Source organism: Mus caroli, unplaced genomic scaffold, assembly GCF_978045245.1.
Source record: "Mus caroli unplaced genomic scaffold, Mus_caroli_1 scaffold_8, whole genome shotgun sequence".
NCBI lineage: Eukaryota > Metazoa > Chordata > Mammalia > Rodentia > Muridae > Mus > Mus caroli.
In genome coordinates, this window is record NW_028227263.1 from 26,033,706 (window position 1) to 26,057,098 (window position 23,393).

The following is a 23,393-nucleotide window of genomic DNA, read 5'->3' on the forward strand; positions in this document are numbered from 1 at the left end:
GTGAGGTCATGAATCCAAGAGAAGAACCTACTGCTGCCACCTCTCTACATGCATACTAAATACTCTCCTAGCACAGGTAAGCACAGGCTTCACCCTCATAATGAAGATTCTTTCTGTAGCAGGTGGAGGCTCTTACACAAGTCCACAACTGGTCAGAACGCAGAGAACAACTGCCTGTGGGGGTCTCAGCTCCAGTTCATACATCTACATCATAGCCTTGTACCCAAGGCTTACGGAACACTGCAGAAAAATTGTAAGAGCCAAAGACCAGGATCCAAGCACAATCCAAAAGATATACCTGTGAATTCTCCACAAAAAGGTTGCCTCAACAGTACTGCATATTGATACCAGTTGACATGCCAACCTGGATGAGGGAATCTGGGAGAAGCAGTCAGTCTTCTCCAGGGACAGCTCCCTGATAGGTTCCAATCCTAACTAGTCAAGCCCTAAATACATATCAGCAACACTAAGTAGAAAAGAGATACACACACATACACACATGCATGGCACATGGATACACACACACACACACACTATATATATATATATAGTATATATATATATTATTAAATAAAGAGGTTATTCATTTGATGATGGAACTGGATTAGGTAGAAGAATGGATAGAAATACAGTATTCAGAGATGAAATTCTCAAGAAGAACTTTAAGTTAACAAAAACAATTATGGGGATAAAATGGTGGCTTAGCTGTTAATAACACCGGCTGTTTCTCCAGAGGCCCTAGGTTCAATTCCCAGCACCCATATGGGAGTCTAAGACTGTGATTCCAGTCTCTCAAGATATGATACTTTCTTCTGGGCTCCATAGGCACCAGGCAGAGTCATACATGCAGGTAAAATACCAACACACATACCACCCCTCCCCCAAAAAATAGAAGAAAAAGAAAAGTATTATAGACAATAAATGATCAAAAAAGTAAAATAACATTTCAGGGAGGGTCAGCATCTTGCTGAGCAACCACAAGGACCTGGTTTGGCCACACATAAAAGCCAGAAATGTCAGCACACTACAAATCCCAGGGCTGGGTGAGTAGGGAAGACAATTGAATGCTCATGCCCATATTATATACAGAACAACAACAGATAAAATATAAAAAGACACAGCCAGGCTCCAAAACAAACATCTCCATATACTGGAAACACTAGTCTAAGTGGTGTGCAAGGCCAAGCCTGCTGATCTCTGAAGCAGATGCTGACAGCTGGCAGGTCTGCTGCTATGAGGTGATTGACTTAACAGTGTTCCATGATAGATTTGAAACAGAAGTCAGACTTGCTCATTTTAGCCAGGTTTACTGGTGCAAAATCCTTGGCACTTCAATGGATTGTACTAAGTGGTGCATCCTCCTCTGTTGTGATTACATTCTACAAAGGTACAATAGGTCATTCACCTTTTTATTTGAAGAGCATTTAATAGTTTGACAATTTCTATAAGAAGAAAGCTCATCTATATCCTGGGTCAAGAAAAGGAGTTTCTGACCCATTGACTCCAGGCACTTTAAAACACTGTAAAGAAGTAAAGGAGATTAAAATAAGAATAGTCATTTTTTTAGATTATGATTGATAGTTAACTTTTGAGCCTATAATTCTGTTCAATATTGTAGTCACTGGCAATATTTAGCTCTATAAATTTAAGTTCAAAGCTCAGTTAATCAACTGCCTTAGTCACATGTGATTAGTGGTTACACTATCTAGCATATTTTCATCACTGCACAAAGTCTAATTACAAGATGTTATTCTAATTTCCCTTCCTCTTAGGAACATACCTAAAGCTTTCTATCAAGAGTTAAGCAACAGTCTAAGGATTTGACACATTCATTTTTCTTTGAAATCAAACCCTTTCTGAGCATACATGTATTTCTCCAATCTGGACAATGCATCAAAAGCTACAGGCTAAGTCTTCTAAGTTAAAAATACCAACAAATCTAACATTGTCTTCATTTGCTCCCCCTACCCCTAAGACAGAGTTTCTCAGCATAGCTCGGGCTGTCCTAGAATTCTCTATATAAATCAGGCCGCCCTTGGACTCACAGAGAGATATGCGTGCCTCTGCTTCCTGAGTGCTGTGATTAAAGGCTCTATAATATCTTCCAATAATACTTAGTTCAATTATTTCTGTGTTTTTTAAGTGAAAAATATCATTTTAGACACTGATCACATTCAGAAAACTAGAAGGTCCATCCTTCATTCCCTTTGCTCTTGGTTTAAATGGATGATACCACCTCATATGTGCAGCTCCTTCCTTGTCTCCTTGCTCCTGATTGGCTGCTAGTGCCTCCAGATTGAACTCTGCAATCTATAAGAAAGTAAAGCATTAAGAATCATTTTAAGTTTTTGTACAGCACTTGAGGTAAAAATAAAATCCACTTAAGTGATATTCTCTGCTTCTTTAGAACTGTGGCTATGCCACTGCCTTAAGTACACACTGGCTTCAACAGTATCAGATGGTTAATGGCTGCTTAGCAATCTGTCACCAGCTACTAACAGTTTAAAGAGCCAAGAAAAGCTGAGTGAAAAGTGAAGGCAATTTTGGCTATTCATCATTCCTTACTCAGTCCCTAACAGCATATTTCTCTGAAAACATTTTAGAAATGAAAAACAACTTTTACATCATCAAAAGTCAGTACGTTAATACAAAACTGCTAAAAAGTCTGATATTTATTCATAAGGAGAGAGGTCTACTTGAAAAGTGAGATTTTTTTAAAAAATAACCTATTTGGGGGTTCAACAGATGGCTCAGTGGTTAATAACACTTATTGCTCTTACAGAGAACCTAGGTTCACTTCCTAGCATCCACATGGTGGCTCATGACCATCTCTAACTCCAATTTCAGGGGATCTCATGTCCTCTTCTGGCCCACATAGTCACCAGGCATGCACATGGTGCACAGATATCCATGCAGGCAAAAACACCCATACACATAAAATAAATCTAAATGACAAGACTTACCAACCACCAAACTATTTAGAGTCTCCCCGTGCCCTCGCATTTCCAGAAGAACCACTGCTGAGTTGCTCTGTGATTTATTTGTACATGTGTACTAGTAATATCTGCTAAAAAAATCACAACCATTCTTAAAGAATGAAGGAGGTGTGGTTCAGTCAGGTGCTCCAACAGGAGCTGGCACATTGGGAGGCAGAGGCAGTTTCACCACGACTGGTAGGCAAGTCGTGGATAGCTGGCTCTAGAAGCAAGTGATCAGAGTACTGGACAACAGGAGAGAGCTGGCAAAGACCAAACTCAGTTTTCCTGAACCCATCAGCATTGGTCAGTGCCTCAGCAACCCTCAGACAGCTCTAGAGGGGTAAGGGACCCAAAACTCAAAAACTCCAGCACACTTGTCATTCTCCTACCACTGCTACTGCCCATCAGGACATTAGGAAGAGCATAGGGCAGAGCTTGGAACAAGGAGCAGCATCTGGATCAGAACAACAGACTCCAAGCTGCACAGACTAAGGGGAGAACAGCAGCAGTGCGGTGAGTCTGAAGCTGAGGGACTCTCAATAACCCCGCCTTGGACAGAGCAGTAGAACTATACTGCTTAGGGCAATTCTGGGACAGAACCTTGTGCAGTATCCTCAGAAACAACTAAAAGTCCACGCAGCCCACTGGGCATTGGTAGAATTATATACAGGTGTGACCACCATTCACAACTCAAAGTTGTGAAGAATACACGGAGGTGTTACTAGCATTTGTGACTCTTACGTAGGAAGTACTGCTCACACACAGAACAAGTGCCTGTAATTCAATCATCCAAAGACAGACCCAGAAGGGAGAACAGGACTTGCTATCACAGAGGAACTACCAGAGGTAGCATGGGCTTCTGATAGCCAAGAAATGTGAAAAATTGAACTCCAGCCATCAGAGTTTCCACATTCCATAGCTCCATCAAACTCTTCCCTCATGTTCATTCCACCCTTATTTAATACTCAATGTCAATTTGGCATGACAGCTGGGTCCTGCTTAGTTTCCTCTTATATTGCTTATTTCCCTTCTTTCTTCTTTCCCCTTTCATTTTCTTCTATAGAAAGGGTCTGTCTAGCTCAGTCTCCAGAGAGATGAGCTTGTACTGTTATCTGATTACCTATCTTTACCTTTCTCTTCTCAGTTTATTTTGAATGAAAATTATGTCCCCCACATTTTTGTCCCTACAGGTCCTTTAATCCTAGTACTTGGAAGGAAAATGTAGTAGAATCACTACAAATTTGAGGCCAGTCTGGGCTATATTTACATAGTAAGTTACAGTCTAGCCAGGATATACAGTAAGACACTTGTAGTGGTAATTTGGGGGAGAGGGTTGCTACATTCTTTTTGTCACTATATAATTGCAGGCTATTTCTATACCTTCTTTAGCTCATTCTAGAATAACTGACACAGAGATCTGGTATTTTTTATCAATAAGCTGTAAGCCTGAGCTGGGCAGGTTCTGAGATATTCTAACCCTCTAAGCTATTTACCTCCCAGCAACAGGCCCATTTAACTTACAATTTGAACCTTGCCCTGGCTTTCTCTGTCCCATGTGTATCCTCATGGCAAATCCCTTGGTGACCTAATCCTCATAATTCCTCTTGGACCTTCTGTCTCATGGCTACCTCTTTCCTCCTACTTCATGGTTCTCCTCATACCTCTCTCTCTACTTGGGACCCCTGGCTGGGATCGGAAGTCCCACCCTATTCTCTTCTGCGCAGCTCATCAACTGATCAGCTCTTTATTGACAAATCAGGTGACAGAGAGATGGGTGATGCTTCATAAAAAAATAACAATACCAAAGTACAATCCATACTCAAGTCTTCACCAATACAAAGACAACCTTTACATGGTTATCCCTACAAACAGTGCCTCAAGAAAACCAACAACACCACCAAGAAAAATAATTTTACACTTTCAGAAACTGTCCTTTTCAAATATATATCCACTGAACCGCTGCTCAAACAATGGAATGTGTGCCTATTCTATTCCAAGAGAGCCCAGTAATTGTCATACACAACATCAGTTCAATGACTGCCATCACCAACATGGTGCTCAGCATATTCAATGCACTGTGTTAAGAGCTGTATATAGAGTTATATGTCTCAATACTAACCCAGCAAACTACATATTTTCATTTTAAAGATTTAGAAACAAGTTGTTCAGAGAAACTGCCAGTTTATATAACTAGATACTGTATAGCATACTTTTAAAAATAGATAAGCCCAACTTCAGAGACTGTATATACTTAGTATATTATGTTAGTGATATGGTTCTTAATTCTAACTGTGGTGCTATGAATATGCTTGGCCCAAGGAGTGGCACTATATGAAGGTGTGGCCCCGTTGAAGGAAGTGCATCCCTGTGGGCATGGGCTTTAAGAGCCTCATCCTAGCTGCCTAGAAGTCAGTCTTCTCCTAGTGGCCTTCAGACGAATAGGTGGAACTCTCAGCTCCTCCTGCACCATGCCTACCTGCATGCTGCCATGCTCCCAAATTGCTGATAATGGACTGAACCTTTGAATCTGTAAGCCAGCCCCAGTTAAACATTGTCCTTTTAAGAGTTGCCTTGGTCATGGTGTCTGTTCATGCAGTAAAACCCTAACTAAGACACTAACCTTAATCACATCACTAATTCTGCAAAGAAATAATGATCTATCAGTTCTGTAATATTAAGCAAACCAAAGGTACTGGTCAAAGATACTAACCTTCTTTGGCCCATACTTAAGAAAATACTGAACCAGCTCAAGAGCTGTTCTAGCATCTTCTATGCCATCACGGCCAAGCTTGTTAGGACACTGAATATCCTTCCTAGAAAGTGAGGATAAAAATCTATGTATCTGGGAATATTTTCATATGGTTATTTCTTTTAAACACAGTATGTAAAGTCTCACCATTATATCAATCAGATCTGCATCACAATAATCAAGGTGCCCATTTTCTGCTCAAATGCTAGTCCTTAACAGAGGTACTGGACATCTAGAACAACCAGGAATGGCTTTGATCACAGGAAGTGGACTACATGAATCAAAGATTAGCCAATGAAGTCTCTATCCTGCTCCCCAGCCATTCTAAGATGTATCAACAGTTAAAGTTTCCTTCTAGAAGTTTATTATTTCAGGTGCAAGTATCTATACATTTAAGTATCTCTTTGGTTTATTTAGGAAAAATCTTAACTATGGATATATTTTTGATAATATACCTACTACATCTAATTTATTATATCAATATATATCATTATCAATATCTATATATCCTACTCAGCAACTCTATTCTAAGTAATATTTTAGGGCTTTCCACATTAGCATATACAGATCTATCTCAGTCCTTTGAACAGTAACACAAATAACTGTAATGTAACCAGTCCTCTACAATTTTTCTTCTTTTCATTTTGAACCACCTTGTAATGAACATGCACTTATATGCTTCAAAACTATAAGATATACTCAATAATTATGTTATATTTTGAAACGCTACAAAACTGGGAACTGAACCTAAGGCCTTACACATGATAGGCAAATGTTCTACCTCTAACCTCCTTTAAAATGTTTTCAAGGAGCTGGAAAGATGGTTCAGTGGTTAAGAGCACTGACTGCTCTTCCAGATGACACAGGATCAATTCCCAGCACCAACATGGTGGCTCACAATTGTCTGTAACTCCAATTCCAGGAGACCCAATGCCCTCACACAGATATACAAGCAGATAAAACAGCAATGGACACAAAAGATAAATAAATACATTTTTAAAAATTAATTATATTTGTTTGTTTATATGTGTGGGTGTGTACAATGTGTGTTTGGTTGTGGTATAGGGAGAAGACAACTCATGGGGGTCAGTTCTCCCATGAATAGAATGCATGAGGCTTGGCAGCAAATGCCTTTATCCACTGAGTCATGTTGCCACCTAAATACCATTTGTTTTTAAACTTTAATTTTTAGACAGGGTCTCACTAAGTTGCTTGAGCTGACCTTGAACTCATTCTATAGACCTGGAAATTCTTGAACTTGGGAATCTTTTGATCTAGCCTTCAAGGTAGTTGGGATTACATGCTCACATTATGAGGGCCAACTATATTCCCCTAATTCCTTCATTTTGGAGGAAGTAATGTTTATAAATTAAGAGAGACAACAAAGACTCAATTGGATAATAATATATATTAACTTATGTGCAATCTATCAGGACAACATTATAACATGCATAAACCTACCCCAAAATAACTTTGGCTAAGAATGTTAGCTTAAATCTTCTGCCTTGTTTTCCAACATAAAGCAATGAGGTATCAATAACATATGGATGTATCATCTGAGGAGGAAAGAGAATGAATGAATTGTATCTTATGCTAATGGAATAAACAGGGAGCACAAACAGGAGTAAAGAGCTCAGGTCTTTACATCTCAGTTGAATGGAACACGTTTTCGTACTACAGAATAAAATCTTAAAGTAGATACACACTTTTAATACTCTGAGATCCAAGTCTAGGCAATGGCCCACTAACACAGCATCAGGAGGAAGCAGTTCTCTTAACAGCTTCTGAACATCTTTGAGTTTTGTTGTCACTGGGTTAAGAATCTCCTTCGTGATTCCTGTAAAACTTTTAATAAAGAGAGAAAAATAGACAAACTAAAATATCAACTTTTCTCCAAGAAAACTCTTTGAAAAACTACACTTAATAACACCTATTATAGAAAAAATTGAAGATCTAGATAAGCAGAGGAAGTTAAGAAAAAAATCAAGCATTAAACAGAGGAAAAACATGGACATGATGTAGGTGTAAGAAAGGACTTACTAAATAGGTCCTTTCATTTTCCCAAGACAAATGTGTGTCAAAATTGACAAGTAGGGCTTCATAAAACCTAAAAGTTTCTGCAGAGTCAAAACAAATAATCAAACTGGTGAAGAGGAAGCCCATAGAATAAGACAGAATTTTTGCCAGCTATATATCTAACAAAGGTTTAATATCCAGAATATATAAAGAACTCAAAAAACAAAGAGTTCAAAAAACAAAATAAAACAAAACAAATGACCCATTTTGGGGAAAAAAAAAAAAAAAGGTGGTGGTTGCGGGTGGGGGGTTGTGACCTGAATACAGAGTTCTCAGAAGAAGAAAAATTAATGGCAAGGAAACATCTCGAAAAATGTTCATCTACCCTTGTATTTAGGGAAATACAAATCAAAATAACTGAGATTTCATCTTACCTCAGTCAGAAGAGCAAAGGTGAACAACAGACAACAAATGCTAGAGATGAGAGGGAAAGGCTACCCTCAGTCACTGTTGGTGGGAGTGGAAACTGCTGCAGTCACTGAAAGCAGTGTGGAGAATTCTCAAAAAGCTAAAAATAAATTCTCCATGACACAACTATACCATTCCTTGGAGTATGCCCAAAGGACTTGACATCCAACTCCACAGATAATTTACTCAGTCATACTCATGTCTGCTGTATTCACAAGAGCTAGGAAATGGAATCAACTTAAATGCCCTACTATTAATAAATGGATAATGAAAATGTGATATGCATATACTCCATAGAAAGGAATTTTAATCCAGCAACATGGCTAATCTGGCAAGGGATCACATCCAAAAACCTAGGTTTCTGTGATCCGGCAGGAATGTAGACACGTCTTTAGTACACACCTTCAATCCCAAACAATGTAGGCAAGGTTAGTTTATGAAAGGAGGCAGCCATGTTTGAAAGTAACAGACAAAGTTTGAGGGGCAAAGTGATGAATCAGAGAAAGATTTGACAGAATGAGACAGAGAGAAGATATGCCCAACCCTTACAAGAAGTGGATGCTCACAATCATCCACTGGACGGAGCACAAGGTCCCCAATGAAGGAGCCAGAGAAAGTACCCAAGGAGCTGAAGGGGTCTGAAGTCCCATAGGCAGAATATCAATATGAACTAACCAGTACCCCCAGAGCTCCTAGGAACTAAACTACCAATCAAAGAAAACACATGGTGGGACTTGTGATTCTAGCTGTATATGTAGCAGAGGATGGCCTAGTTGGTCATCAATGGGAGGACAGGCCCGAGGCCCTGTGAAAGCTCTATGCCCCAGTATAGGGGAATGCCAGGACTGGGAATGGGAGTGGGTGGGTTGGGGAGCAGAGGGATAGGGGAGGGAATAGGGGATTTTCAGAGGGGAAACTAGGAAAGGGGATAACATTTGAAATGTAAATAAAGAAAATATCTAATAAAAAAAAAAAGAAAAAAAGAACAGACAGAAAAAAGAGGCAACTTAAAAAGAACAGAAGAGAGAGAGGAGGCAGTTTTACTGGGACAATTTTCTAGAGAAAGGACGCAGCTGGAGACAGAATGAGCCAGAGAATGAAAATAAACCAGAAGATTAAAACAGATTGAAGAATTAGCTGGAGGCCAAGAAGAGCAATCCAGTTAGAAGCTTAGAGAAGCCAGTTTGACTCATTCAGCTTATAGAGGAGTTTGGGCCAGAAAAACTGAGTTGAACTAGACAGCCAGAGTTCAGAAAGAACTAGAAGGGGTGAGCTCATTCAGCAATAAGCCTCCCAGCAAATAAAAGTTACTTTTACAACTACAGAATACTATTCAGCTGTAAAAAAATAAAATAAAATCATTAGCTCTACAGATAAGTGGATGAACTAGAGAAGATGATAATGAATGAGGTATTCCAGACCGAGAAACACAAATGTGACCTGTTCTCTTGTATTGGAAGCTCCTAGCTCCAAATCTTCAGATGTGAATACATAGCCTATATTAACCAGAGAAACAAGGAAAGTAAAACAGGCCATTGCTAGGACAGCAGGGTTGAAGAACAATAGAGTAGAATATCAGGGTTCAAGTAATCTGATCAGGGTAATAAAAGGTGTGTGGGGGCTCCTTAGAGAGAGGAAAGGAAATAAATACAGAAGGTGAGAAGTAGGTAAAATTGCAATATGGATGGCTGAAAAGGAATCATCCTATTAACTATTTATGTAAACAAACAAACCTATAATGCATGCAATTTAATGTATAAATACAACTTTTCTCATCTAAGCTGAAGGTGCCCTCTCCAAGAGCCACAGACCACCTATAAAAACCCTAATGCCAGACATGAGAAGCACTATTTTGAGTTTTTAGCCAAGGCTGTCAAAGAGACTCATATAACTAACATGCAGCCTGTTGCTGTTACCCTAGGTTACCCACTGAGATAGAAGTTAAGTCCCTATAGCTGAAGACACATACACTTCAGAAACAGGGCCCTGGAACCCCCTGAGCTGAAACTGATCTGAATGCCCTCTCCTCGAGGACTAGCTTTCATGGTACCAGGAGGTACTATGAAAACTTCCAAAGGAGAGAGACAACCAGTATCTATGATGCTTATGAACCACATGACCAGCATGTCAGGATAACCCGATGGCTGCAGTGGTGGCCTATATACTTTGGCGGTCATCAACAGTTCTCTAATTGGACTTAAGGCCCATTCAACAAGAGGGATATCATTCCTGGTACAAGAATCCTAGCTATTGGAGGAGAATCTACAACCACTAATACCTAACCAGCATAATCTCTAACAACAATCTATAAACGCTTGTTTTTGTATCTACAGATAAGTATAGTTTTCACCCCAATCAAAGAAAAGTCTCTCTGAAACACAGATACCACTGCAGAAAACTACAACCAATCAAATAAACGCAGAGGTGTGAACCTAGTCCCAGTGGATACATCTACAACAATATACTCCCATACCTACAGCTCTGAGAACATTGTGAAAGAAAGAATGGAAAGATTGTAAGAGCTGATCGGGGACTTTGATGTGAGATTGTCTCTGAGTGATGTCAGAAGCAACACCTACATAACTGCCCGAATGTAAGTTTAACAAAGAAGCACCAATGAACATGCAGAACTGCAGAGGGCTAGGGGGATGGGAGATGAGGAGGCCTCAACCCTGTGCAAAAGACTACAGGCAAGTGAGGAAAGCTGGGGTGGGAAAGATGGCCTTCTTCAGGGAAGAGCAGAGGGATTGAGTGTCCAATGCCAAGCAGAGGTTTGAAAACATATATATATATATATATATATATATATATATATATATATATATATATGTAACTTACATTTGGGAATTTTTATGTATATCCAAATAGATATATGCATGCAATAACAACTGATAAACAAAGAAAACAAGAATTAGAAGAAGAGCAGAGAAGTACATAGGAGAGATTGGAAGGAAAAAAGGGAAGGGAGAAATGGTAGAATTAAAATATAACTTCAAGGGCTGGAGAGATGGCTCATCAGTTGAGAGCACTGGCTGTTCTTCCAGAGGTTCTTGAGTTCAATTCCCAGCAGCCACATGGCAGCTCCCAACAATCTATAATGCTATCTGGTGTTTTCTTCTGGCATGTAGGTGTATATGCAGATAGAACACTCATATACACAAAATAAATAAATTTTAAAAATATATAATCTCAAAAATGAACAAAAAACAATAAAAATAGCTATAGCTTTATAATCCAAAGATTATAATTTTTTTACATTTTAGTAAATATTCATTCTTTTTTCTAATTTCAAGACTGGGTTTCTCTGGGCTGTCCTGAACTTCACTCTGTAGACTGTGCTGGCTTTGAACTCACCAAGATCTACCTGCCTCTCGAACGCTGGGATTAAAGGTATATGCCACCACTGCTCAGCTCCTTCCACATTTTTGGTATGTATGCATTTATAGATATATTTCATATGTGCTACTTTGTGATTATATCTGTATGTCAATAAATGAATTCTAGCCTATCTCTTTAAATGGTAAGAGTATTCTATTTTGCAGCTTAAAAAAACTAATCCTCTAATTGATATTTGCATTGTCTTTTCAAAAGACATTTATATTTTTATCTTTTTAATAATACTATGACAAGCCTGATTTCACTATCTTTTTGCTGAAATGACTACTTTCTAGAAAAACAATTCAATGATCAGGTCTGCTATTAGAACAGCCTTTATCATTGGCATTAGGTCAGTCTATGCCTAATGCCTGGGTACAACTTCAGTCAACAAAAATGAAGATGTTTTACTGTTCTTCCCTTTGTCCAGTCACTGTGTACTTCTGAAGTTTTATGCTAATCTTTGAAAAAATAAAAATTAAAAGACTAAAATTGGGCTGGTGAGATGGCTCAGTGGGTAAGAGCACCCGATTGCTCTTCTGAAGGTCCAGAGTTCAAATCCCAGCAACCACATGGTGGCTCACAACCATCCGTAACAAGATCTGGCACCCTCTTCTGGAGTGTCTGAGGACAGCTACAGTGTACTTACATATAATAAATAAATAAATCTTTAAAAAAAAAAAAAGACTAAAATTGGTCAGGAGTGGTGATACAAGACTTAACCCTACCACTTGGGTGGCAGAGGCAGGTGGACCTCTGTGTATTAGAGGGCTATTTGGTCTAGATAGCAAGTGCCACATAGTGAGACCCTGTCTTAAGAAGTGGCGGGGGTAGGGTGCAGACTAAAATTTAGGGCTTCAAATTTTTGTCATAAAAATGTTTATTTGGGGAGTCAAGATAGATTAAGCATTAAGATCATTTGACTGACAAATGACTGTATGCAGATACTCAAACAAGATGTTATCAGAACACAAAACCTCTTCTCCAGCTATGTGGCAGTTGTTAAGAAACAAATACAACTTCAAGACTCTAAGATAATGCAGATAATATTCTGTTGACTTATCACAGTAAAGGTGAAGAACGAGGTTAAAAGTATTATACATTGACAGTACAACTTCAGCAGCCATTTATTTGAAAATAAGAGATAAAACTCAAGAAGCAGCCGGGCGTGGTGGCGCACGCCTTTAATCCCAGCACTTGGGAGGCAGAGGCAGGCTGATTTCTGAGTTCTAGGCCAGCCTGGTCTACAAAGTGAGTTCCAGGACAGCCAAGGCTACACAGAGAAACCCTGTCTCGAAAAAGAAAAAAAAAAACAAAAAACCAAAAAACCAAAAACCTCAAGAAGCAGAAGCTGTGGGCAATTCCTGCTAAGGCATACCCTGTTCTAGAATGCTAGCCATAGGAAGAGCAGTCGGGGGAAGTAAAGAATACCTGGTAAGGTAATCCAGAACCTTGAGATCAGGTTTGACAAGTTCATCTATGAGACAGTAGCCTCCTTCAGTAACCAGTGAGATGCGTGTTAGTTCTTTCCCCATGGATGTAAGGCACTAAAAGACAAAATACATTCAGGCTGCAGAACTGCAAAAGTCATTGCTTCCCCCTATAATAGTCACTGTACCAGCTACCACCTACCCTCAGCCACAGGGATTCCTGCCAGCAACTACAGGATCCAGTGTGAATGAAACTGAAGCTAGGGTATTTGCTGAACATTATGTTTAATGAAAGCAATGCAATACAATTGCTCTGGAACTGTATTTTTTTTGAAGAAGAAGAAGAAGAAGAAGATGATGATGATGAATGGCCAGGGAAGCTAAAGCAAAATCAAAGCTCAAAGTCAACCTGAGATCCTGTTTTAGGTTTTTTTTTTTTTTTTTAATGGAGATAATAGTATCAATCACAGCATACCTATCATCTATAAACTATGTATTACCCACCATTATGGCTAAGAAACACCACTTTTACTAATCACTCTCTAAATTTATAGCATAGCCTTAATTATTACCTACTTTATAGGGGGATAAACTGAGGCACAGAGGGATCACGGAAACTCAAAGTGACAGCTATAACAGGGAGCATCAGAATACAGACTAACAAGGACTAAGGAACTGTATTTGCCAGCACTGCAGGAAAAGGATGCACTTGTTTTTGGAAGAGTTACTAAATTAGCAGGGAAATCCCATTTCTAATCTTCAATGTGCAAAATCTAAGTCAATGGTAATTAAGGCAGAGTCTTCGTGGCAGTCATAGTATAGAGTATTTGTTCAAAAAAAATCAATCTTTTCTGGTAATGAAAAATTTTTTACTAAACACAGAAACTACTTAGAAAACTTACAACCAAATTTTCATTTGGAATACAGAGCCAATTTTTCTTTAAAGAGGCCTACTTTCTAATGCTTAATCCAAAAGCTGGAACTGAAAGGCACGAATTCACTGGTGCACTGAACTCAAGAAATCATCTTACACTATTGTTTGGGACATGCTCTGAAAGATCAAAAGCATTACCTACCACTTCACAGTCAAGTCCAAAGAGGGGACTGCTATCTGATATGAAACCAGTATACTTGGTAAGGATAAAGTTTTCATAGCTAGGAGACCCTAGGAAGAAAAGAACGTAATTATTTATTGATGCTATTTATTAGAGATAATAAATACCATTTTGGGAGAAATAAAAAATACCAGGGAAATTGAAATAGCATATGTACTGGGAACATGTTAATTGCATTATAAAGACTAAATAAGAAGCAATCTCTCTTGCAAGTTTTCATTCATTCATTCATTCATTCATTCATTGTTACATTCTGAGTGAATATTTGTAGGCTGCTGTTTTGGAAGACTAGGGCCTGGGGCCTGGAATTCCTTATTACCTAGCAAAAATTCTTTCTTCTTATGATAATTAAACCCAAAGTTATTGGACACTAGGAGAGAAAGAATAACATGTGCAAATGATGCCATGTGGCATTTTTCTTTCCTAAATAAAGCAGGTGAAAAAGGAAAGAGTTATTTCACCATAGTGAAATCCACATCTAAAAAGACTACAGCAGGCAGAAATCTGAGCAACAATTCCCTTATACCTAACTCTATCCCTGAGAGTTTCCTCAAGTCACTATTTGGAAATGGTCTTCAATTTCTTACAATCATAACCTCAAAATTCCCTCTAGAGGTTCAATACAGGTCCGGGAACTCTGTTATATACATTAAGTCAACAACTAGGCACATACCGCTCAGGGGTTCAAAACATTTGAATCATTAAAGATGTCCACTTTCACATAGTTGATGAAGCAGCTAAAATAGCATGTAGATTTTATCTGACAAGAATTAAAGCCTCTGGACCAGTTTTTACCTCCTAGTATCCAGAGAATTTCAATTGATTAGAATTTAAATGATTTAAATGTAAAAGATTTAAAATGTAAATTTTAAATGTACATTTAAAATTTAAATGTAAAATGTAAATGATTTAAAAAGTAAAAGATCTTCCTGAAGCAGTTAATAGTTGCTAGGGGAGGAAGAGAGATTTTTTTTCCAGTAGTTTGGCCACTGGTAAGATGCCCATATTCTTTTATTTAGTTTTATTGAAAATGGATTTTCTCATACAATATATCCTAATTATAGTCCTTCCCCTCCACCCCCATACTCCTCTCAGTTTCTCCCCATCTCCCCTCTGTTGAGTTTTGGTCTTTTGTTTTATGTATTGTAATGCTAAATTCTATACTAGAAGGAAAGGTCTAGGCCTATGAGTGAATTCTCAGGTTTATAAGCTTTTGTTATGCAAACCTTGTTCCTTGATTTAAAACTATTGGTTAAATAAAACTGATTACAGAGATTAGAGGTGGATGCATTTGGAGCTGGGGGAGAGAGAATAGGAAGAGGAAGGATAGGAGAAGAGAGGAAGCCACCATGAAGAGAACATGAAGATGGACTATGAGCAAGCACATGGCCAGGAGAAATAGCAAGAATCTGGAGTACACTGCTAGGGAGGTAGCCAGGCCAGCATTTAGAAGAGTAGACTAGGGGTTACCCCCTCAGTAATTGCCAAAGCCAAATAAAATAACCATAGTCTGTGTCTCGTTTATTTGTAAGCTAGTGGGGGTTAAGCTTAAATTGTTGGTACTACACCCCACCTTCCAATCCACTCCCTTTCTGTCTCTCATTAGAAAAGGTTTCAAAGAGATAACCAAACAAGACCAGACAAAATACAATAAGATGAAAGCAAAACTTCCATACTGACATTGGACATGACAAACCAACAGAAGGGAAAGAGTCCCAACAAGCAGGCACAGAAATTCTAAGCTAATAACTATAATATATGCACAGCCTTGTGCTTGCTGCTTCAGTCTCTGTGAGCACATATGTGTCTTGCTTAGTTTATTCAGCAGAGGGCCTTGTTCTTCTGGTGTCCTCTGATTCTTAACAATCTTTTTGCCTCCTCTCCTGTGGAATTTTCTGAGCTCTAAGGAAAAGAATTTGATGAAAACATCAAATTTAGACTCTCTACATAATGTCTGGCTGTAGGTCTGAATCTGGCCTTATCTGTTGCTGGAGAAAGCCTCTCTGATGATGACTGGATAATAGCACTGACATATGGGTATAGCAGAGTATCATTAGAAATCATTTATTGATTTTTTTTTTTAAGACCAGTAATATTTTAGCATTTGATTTTGCCCAGAGTCTCTGGGCTATCTCGTCTCTGGCTCTTGGTTTCCCCAAGCAGTGTTGGGTATTGGTTCCCTCTCATGGAGCAGCCTCAGGTCAGATCAGACTTCGGTTGGCTACTCCTACAAGTTCTGTGTCAACATCGCCCTAACGTATTTTGAAGCAAGACAGGTTGTAGGCCAAAGGTTTTGTGGCTGGGTTGGTATGCACATTTCTTTCAGCAGCCTGGAATGCAACTTCCTACCCCAAATTGACTAGAACATAGGGATAAGAGGTCCACACAGGTGCCAGCTTGACTGCTCTCTGTGAGTGCTGCCCTCAGAAATGGGGCCCTGCTGTAATCTGCGGAATGTAATCATTTGTCTTAGCATATAGCATAGGTTGTTTGGGGGCTTCCATAGGACGCCCTTGGCCAACAAAACAACTGAATGTAAATCTAGGCCTGCCACTGGCAACCTTGCCTGGTTTCAAGAGATGGAAATCTGAGACTCAGTATCCTCTTTTACTAGGTGTCATCATTAGGATCACCTCATAGATTCCAGGAAGTTTCTACTGCACTAAGTTTCCACAACAACTCCCAAATGCATCCCAAATCCAACAGTCTCTCCCAGCACTCTTTCTCTCCACTACATCTCCACCTGCCTCCGAGTTCACCTGTGAAAATCTATTTTATTTCTCCCTCCTGGGGAGAGCCCCTAGATCCCTTCTCTTAACCTAACCTTCTAGGTCTATGAACTGTAGCTTGATCATTATTTATATATAGCTAGTATCTGCTTACAAGTGAGTATATACCATATTTTTCTGTCTGGGCCTATGTTAACCCCCTCAGAATGATTTCTTCTAGTTCCATTCAGAATAGTGTATCCTTTGTGTATATATGCCTAAGTGGTAATAGTAGAATCTTGAGGTAGATCTTGAGAAACCACCATACTGATTTCCATCTGATTTCCATAGTGGCCGTACTAGTTTACACTCCCACCAGCAATGGGCTCCCCTTATTCCACGTACCCACCAGCATGAGGTGTGTTACTGATCTTAGCCATTCTGACAGGTGTAAGATGGAATCTCAAAGTCGTTTTAGTTTGCATTTCCCTGATGGCTAAGAATATTCAACATTTCTTTGTTTCACAGCCATTTGAAATTCCTCTATGGAGAATCCTGTTTAATTTTGTATCCTGTTTTTTAAGTAGGATTATTTTGGTTTTTGATATCCTGTTTCTTGAGTTCTTTAGCTTTTCAAGTTTCATAAGGCCCCATTTATTGACTGTTGATCTTAATGCTTATGCTAATGGGGTTTTGTTCAGAAAGTCATCTACTATGCTAATGTATTCAAGGCTATTCCCCACTTTCTCTTCTATCAGGTTCAGTGTATCTGATTTTATGTTGAGGTCTTTGATCCACTTGGACTTGAATTCTGTGTAGGGTGGTAGATGTGGATCTTTTTGCATTCTTTTACACATAGCCAGTTTGACCAACACCATTCATTGAAGATACTTTCTATTTTCCATTGTATAGTCTTGGCTTCTTTATGAAAAAAAAATCAGGTGTCCATATGTGTTTGAATTTATTTTGGGTCTTCAGTTCCATTAATCAACACGCCTGTTTTTATGTCAATATCATGCAGACTTTATTACAATAGCACTATAATACAGCTTGAAAGCAAGGACAGTGATCACTCCAGCAGCTCTTTTATTGTTCAGAATTGTTTTAGCTATCTTGGTGTGGTGGTTTGAATAGGTATGGCCCTCATAGACTCATGTGTTTGAATGTCTGACCACAGGGAGCATGGCACTATTAGTAGGTATGTCTGTGTTAGAGTAGGTTCTGGTCTTATTGGAGAAAGTGTGTCATTGTGAGGTTGGGCTTTGAGGTCTCCCAGACTCAATCTACTGCCTTACTGGCAGTGTCCTTCTGCTGAGTTCAGATCAAGATGTAGAACACTCAGCTCCTCCAGCACATTGCCTGCACATTGCCAGGCTTCCTGTCATGATGATAATGGACTAAAACTCTGAAACTGTAAGCCAGCTCCCATTAAATGTTTTCCTTTATAAGAGTTACCCTGGTCATGGTGTCTCTTCATAGCAATAAAACCTTAAGACACCTGGGTATTTTGTTTTTGAAAACTATAGTTTTAAACTCTCAATGTACTTCTGGAGCTAGTGATAGAAAATAAATGTCTAGCAAAATAACTGCTCTTAATGGAAATACATGTAAACATCTCAATTTCTGATTTGAATTTTTGTTTGAACTTTGAGTGAACTTTTGTAAAAAAGAAAAATAAAAGGATGCTTGGGAAAACTATGTGATCTATTCTCCTAAATAAAAAAAAAAAAAGTAAAAAAACTAGGAATGATGAAACTAGACTAGGGCAGAAGAAGAGAGCAATACAACGGAGGCAGAGAAAGAGAGACCAAGAAGCAGCTGCAGAGAGAGCAGGCAGGCTTTTCCTTACCATAGGCTAGAACAGGTCTTTTCTTAGCAGCAAAGCAGGCTTAGTCTTATAAAAGAGGCCAAAGCTTTTTGTCTTACAGACTTGGGTTTTATTCCTTTAACAATAAAAGGGTAGAAGCCTTTTCCTTCTCTACGAAATATAGTCTGGAGCTCCTTTTTCATCCAGAATGAGTTCTTCCTGCATTGTGCTTGGGCTTTTCCTTCAAATGGGTATGTAAGTATGAATGTGTGTGTATATAAGTATATACATATGAGATAAATAGCTAGGCTCAAAAGGAGTGTATGAAGGTATGAGTATATGTGCATGAATGTGTATATATGAATGTATGTGTGTTTTTGTGTATTTGCTTGTGTAAAAGTTTTTTGTTTTTTGTTTTATTTCCTTCTGTGAGTGTGACTTCTTCTGGTTCAATAAAAGTTTATTGCTCCAAACCTTCCCTCCTGGCAAGCAAGAGGCAAGGCTTCTAGGCAAGTGAGAAAGGTCCCAATTAATCCTTTACTTAATCTGCCACTGTTAAGCTACAGGTACTAATCACCCAAGCCAGCAGTTTTTAACCTCAGAATAAGCAGGAAAGATTTTAGATATGCTTAGAAGTCAGGAGCTTCAGCATTCAGTATAGTTAAGAGTTTAAAGGTCAGAGATCATCAGTTTTATGCCCTATATCCAACACTGTGTCCCACTTCAACCCATTCTAGGCCACGCAGGCTCCCAGCAGCCCAGTGTGGAAGAGTCAGTTTCTACTGGCTGTAGTCAGATCAAGATGCAGACCAGGGTCATAACAGCCTGGATGTTACCAATATCCTGCCTTGATGATAATGAACTGAACCTCTGAACCTGTAAGCCAGCCTCAATTAAATGTTGTCCTTTATAAGAGTTGTCTTGGTCGAGTGTCTTTTCACAGCAATGGAAACCCTAACTAACACAGAAGTTGGTACCAGGGATGGGGGTATTGCTGTGAAAAACTTGACCATGGTTTTTTTAAGAGGATTGTGGATTTGGGGACTTTGGATTTGGAAAGCAGTAGAATGATTTAAGAGGGACTTAATGGGCCATTCTATTAGGAATATGGAAGACATTAGTGCTGAGGGTGATTTGAACTATGGGGATCTGGCTCAAGAGTTTTCAAAGAAGAATGTTAGTATGTGGCCTAGAGACTGTTTTGTAATATTCTGGTAAAGAACATGGCTGCTTTTTGCCATTGTCTAAAGAGTCTGCCTGAGGCTAAGGGGAAGAGATTTAGATTAATTGCTCTAAGGAATGATGTCTCAAAGCAGCCTGGTATAAATTCTGTTGTGTGGTTACTGAAGTTCACTCTTATGAAAAGTGTTTTAATGAAAAGGAGCAAGCTGAAAAAGGAAGTAAGATTATGGCTCAAGTAATAAAGGGGCACAAGGAAGTGAAATGGAGCTGAATCCTGTATTCAATGAGATACAGATTAAGGGAGTAGCCATCTCAGGGCAAGATCCTACCCAGCTATGCTTATTGTTTATGTTTGCAGTTGATAAGGAATAGTCATATTAGGTATTATTACCTGATTTTTGTTTTCATTTGGACTTTTAATCTGAAGTGAACTGCAATGCAGCAATGGAGGGCACACTTATGATCCAGATCTTGAGACTGGAAGACACAGGCTTTTGATCTGGATCTTGAGGAATAGTGGTCATGAAAAGTTTTGGCCTAGGCATGATGGTCCACACCTTTAATCCTAGGAGATTAAATTCCAGGCAAGCAGATCTCTTGAGTTCAAGGCTAGCCTGGAATAGAGCAAGTTCTAGGTATAGAAAAAATTAAATCAGACATGGTGGTACATGCCTTTGATCCCAGCATTCAGGAGAAAGAACCATGGAAGTCTGAGACCAAGGTCAATCTGCAGAGCAAATTCAAGGACAGCCAAGTTTAGGTAGTGGAGTCAGAAAACAGAAAGCTGGTGATAAGTGTTGAGCCCCTGCCCCCTTTCACATAGTCACAGCCATTTTTATTCCAGTCCTGCCAGCTATTTCATATTGTTGCTATAATATACCTGCCAGTCACTGACACAGAAAAATAACCTGACCATGTTGATATCCTGTTATGTTCTATATATCTGAGGTTCATTAATCTTAAAAATTTTAACAATCATAAGCTCCACTTGGGACCAATGAGAATAAAGGTCAGTTAAAACTGTTCTGTCTAGCAAGTCAAAATAGCTTGAGTCAGAGATGACTACTGGGCAGCACTTCCTGTACCTACACATAAGCTCATTGTGTGTTGGTGGTTTTTGTTGTTGTTGTTGTTTTTCCTTTATAAGCCAGTCCTGAGAAATAATCTCAGCCCTTGAACTCTGAGCTACAGTCCTGACTGATCAGTCTTAAGTGTATATTCAATATACCATAGCTGTCTGACTGAGATCAGTATTTATGTGGTTTGTGCGGCAACTCTTGGACCCCAACAAGGTGGGCATGTTCCAGCTCCAGCAAGCAGAACTCTGCAGCTTCAGCCATGTGGCTCTGGCTTTAGAATCATGAATAGAAGAAACTACTGGGACAATTGGTACTAGTTAGCTAGAGCTAAGAAATTAGTGGTGATAAGAAGAGACCAGCATCACTGAGATGAAATCTTATGGGAAGTGTTTTCTGAGAGCTCAGAGAAGCTGTGTTCCAGAGATAGCCAAGGTTGTACTTTATGCTACAGCTGGACTTGGTAATGTGTAAGAGTCACCTAGGTGGTACTGATTTTGAAGGCATGAAGGGGTCAAGGACAGCAGCTGAGGCTTGGCACTGAGAGAGGCCAGGGAAAGCCGTTGGTGAAGGTGCAGCCTCAGTTGCAACTGGTGGCCCAGACTGCAGAGGCGATGCAAAGAAGTTGAGGTTTGGCACCACGAAGGGAGCCTATGAGAGGCTTTTGTTGAAGCCTAGTTGTAGTGGAAGACCCCAGCATATTGGAGATGTCAAGTACCATGGGATGACCAAGAGCAGCAGAAGCAATAGAGTGGAGTCAACCAGAGCCTGGAGTGCTACAGAGGACAGAGCTGGAGAAGTAATCCAAGCCCTTTGGAGGAGCCTAGAAGATCATATATGGATCCCAGACACTGGAATAAGAAGCTATAAAGTTGGAAGTAGCCTTGGATACCCCAAGATGTTAGAGATGCCAGAGCTGTGAGATACCTGCTGAGGAAAGCTGCTAACAAGGAGTGGAATCAGCCCAGGAGAAGGAAGTTGTTGCAGTCAACAAAGATGAAGGCAGCTGTAGCTCTGAGGAGTCTTTTGACATCAGATATAGAGGTGCAGAGTTTGGAGTTTTCCCAGCTTGTTTTTGGTCTTGCTTTGGTCCAGAATTTCCTCACTAAGAGATTGCATAAATCTCAGAGGAGACTTTGAGCTTTGGACTTTTAACATTGTTGAGACTGTTAGACAGACTGTGTTAGACAAAAGTCCCAAGACTTTTGAAATTGGAATAAATGTACTTTGCACTATGCTATGGCTAGGTATGGCCCCCATAGACTCATGAGTTTGGACAAGCCTATGGGCCAAGGACTGGAATGTAGTGGTTTGAATATGCTTGGCCCGGGAGTGGCACTATTGGAATAGGTGTGGCCTTGTTAGAGTAAGTGTGTCACAGTAGAGATGGGTTTTGAGACCCTCCTCCTTGCTGCCTGGAAGACAGTCTCTCCTGGTTGATGTCAAATCAAGATACAGAACACTCAGCTCTTTCTCTAGTACCATGAACGCCTGGATGCTGCCGTGCTTCCTGCTATGATGTTAATGGTCTGAACCTCTGAAACTGTAAGCCAGTTGCAATTAAATGTTGTCCTTTTAAAAAGGTCGTGGTATCTCTTCACAGCAATAGAAACCCTAAGACAGCATCTAGCATCTTTTACCTCCAGTATTTCACTGAATGAGCTGTCCATTAGTAAGAGTGGGATAGTGAAACCTTCCACAATCAGTGTGTGAGGGTCAATATGTAATTTAGGTTGTACCAGTGTTTCTTTTACAAAGTCACGTGTCCTTGTGTTTAGGGCATAGATGTTAAAAACTGAAATGCTGTCTCGGCCTAGTTTTCCTTTAGTGAGTATGAAGTGTCCTGTCTCTTGATTGGTTCTGGTTTGAAGTCTATTTTGTCAGATATTAGAAGGGCTACACCAGCTCACTTCTGATGTCCATTTGTTTGAGATATCTTTTTCTAACCCTTCACCCTGAGGTGATGACTATCCTTGATTTTGAAGTCTGTTTTTGTATACAGCAAAGGGGTGGATCTTGTCTTTTTATTGGGAAACTGAGTTCACTGATATTGAGGGATAAAAACCAATGATTGTTGAGTCCTGTTATGTTGTTGTTGCTGGTGGTGGTAGGTGGGTATGTTTCCCTTCTTTTGATTTTGCTGGTGGGAGAAAGTCCCCATGCTACATGATAATTAGAACATTAAATATACTTATGCACAGAGGTTAGAGGACAACATCAAATAGCTTCCTAGTCATCCAACACCTATTTCCCAACACAGGATCTCAACTAAACCCAGAGCACACTGATTTGGCTATGCTGGTTGCCCAGAAAGTTCCAGGGATTTGCTTGAATACACTTTTTCAGTGTTAGAATTAACAAACACATGCTGACTGATGACTCTCAACACTATCTTCATCACACCCTCTCCTCAGGGATCAGGGAGCTGTGCAGAAGAGGAGGCAGAAAGATTGTTAGATCCAAAGAAGATGGGTGACTCTTAAGGAACA

The 23,393-nt window shown here is 39.5% G+C and overlaps 1 protein-coding gene across 4 annotated transcripts in view; it reads right to left on the reverse strand.

Annotated features, from left to right (window-relative positions):
• The window catches only part of Rexo5 (RNA exonuclease 5), a 51,962-nt gene that overhangs the window by 19,303 nt on the left and 9,266 nt on the right, over positions 1 to 23,393 (reverse strand). For all 4 annotated transcript variants that reach the window (XM_085841360.1, XM_085841359.1, XM_021168285.3 and 1 more), the window contains exons 7-13: positions 14,093 to 14,181; positions 13,018 to 13,133; positions 7,434 to 7,572; positions 7,189 to 7,283; positions 5,689 to 5,791; positions 2,237 to 2,310; positions 1,406 to 1,520 (exon numbers count right to left, since the gene is read on the reverse strand). In XM_085841360.1, the coding sequence (XP_085697486.1) occupies positions 1,406 to 1,520; positions 2,237 to 2,310; positions 5,689 to 5,791; positions 7,189 to 7,283; positions 7,434 to 7,572; positions 13,018 to 13,133; positions 14,093 to 14,181 (731 nt within the window). The remainder of the gene's footprint in view (positions 1 to 1,405; positions 1,521 to 2,236; positions 2,311 to 5,688; positions 5,792 to 7,188; positions 7,284 to 7,433; positions 7,573 to 13,017; positions 13,134 to 14,092; positions 14,182 to 23,393) is intronic.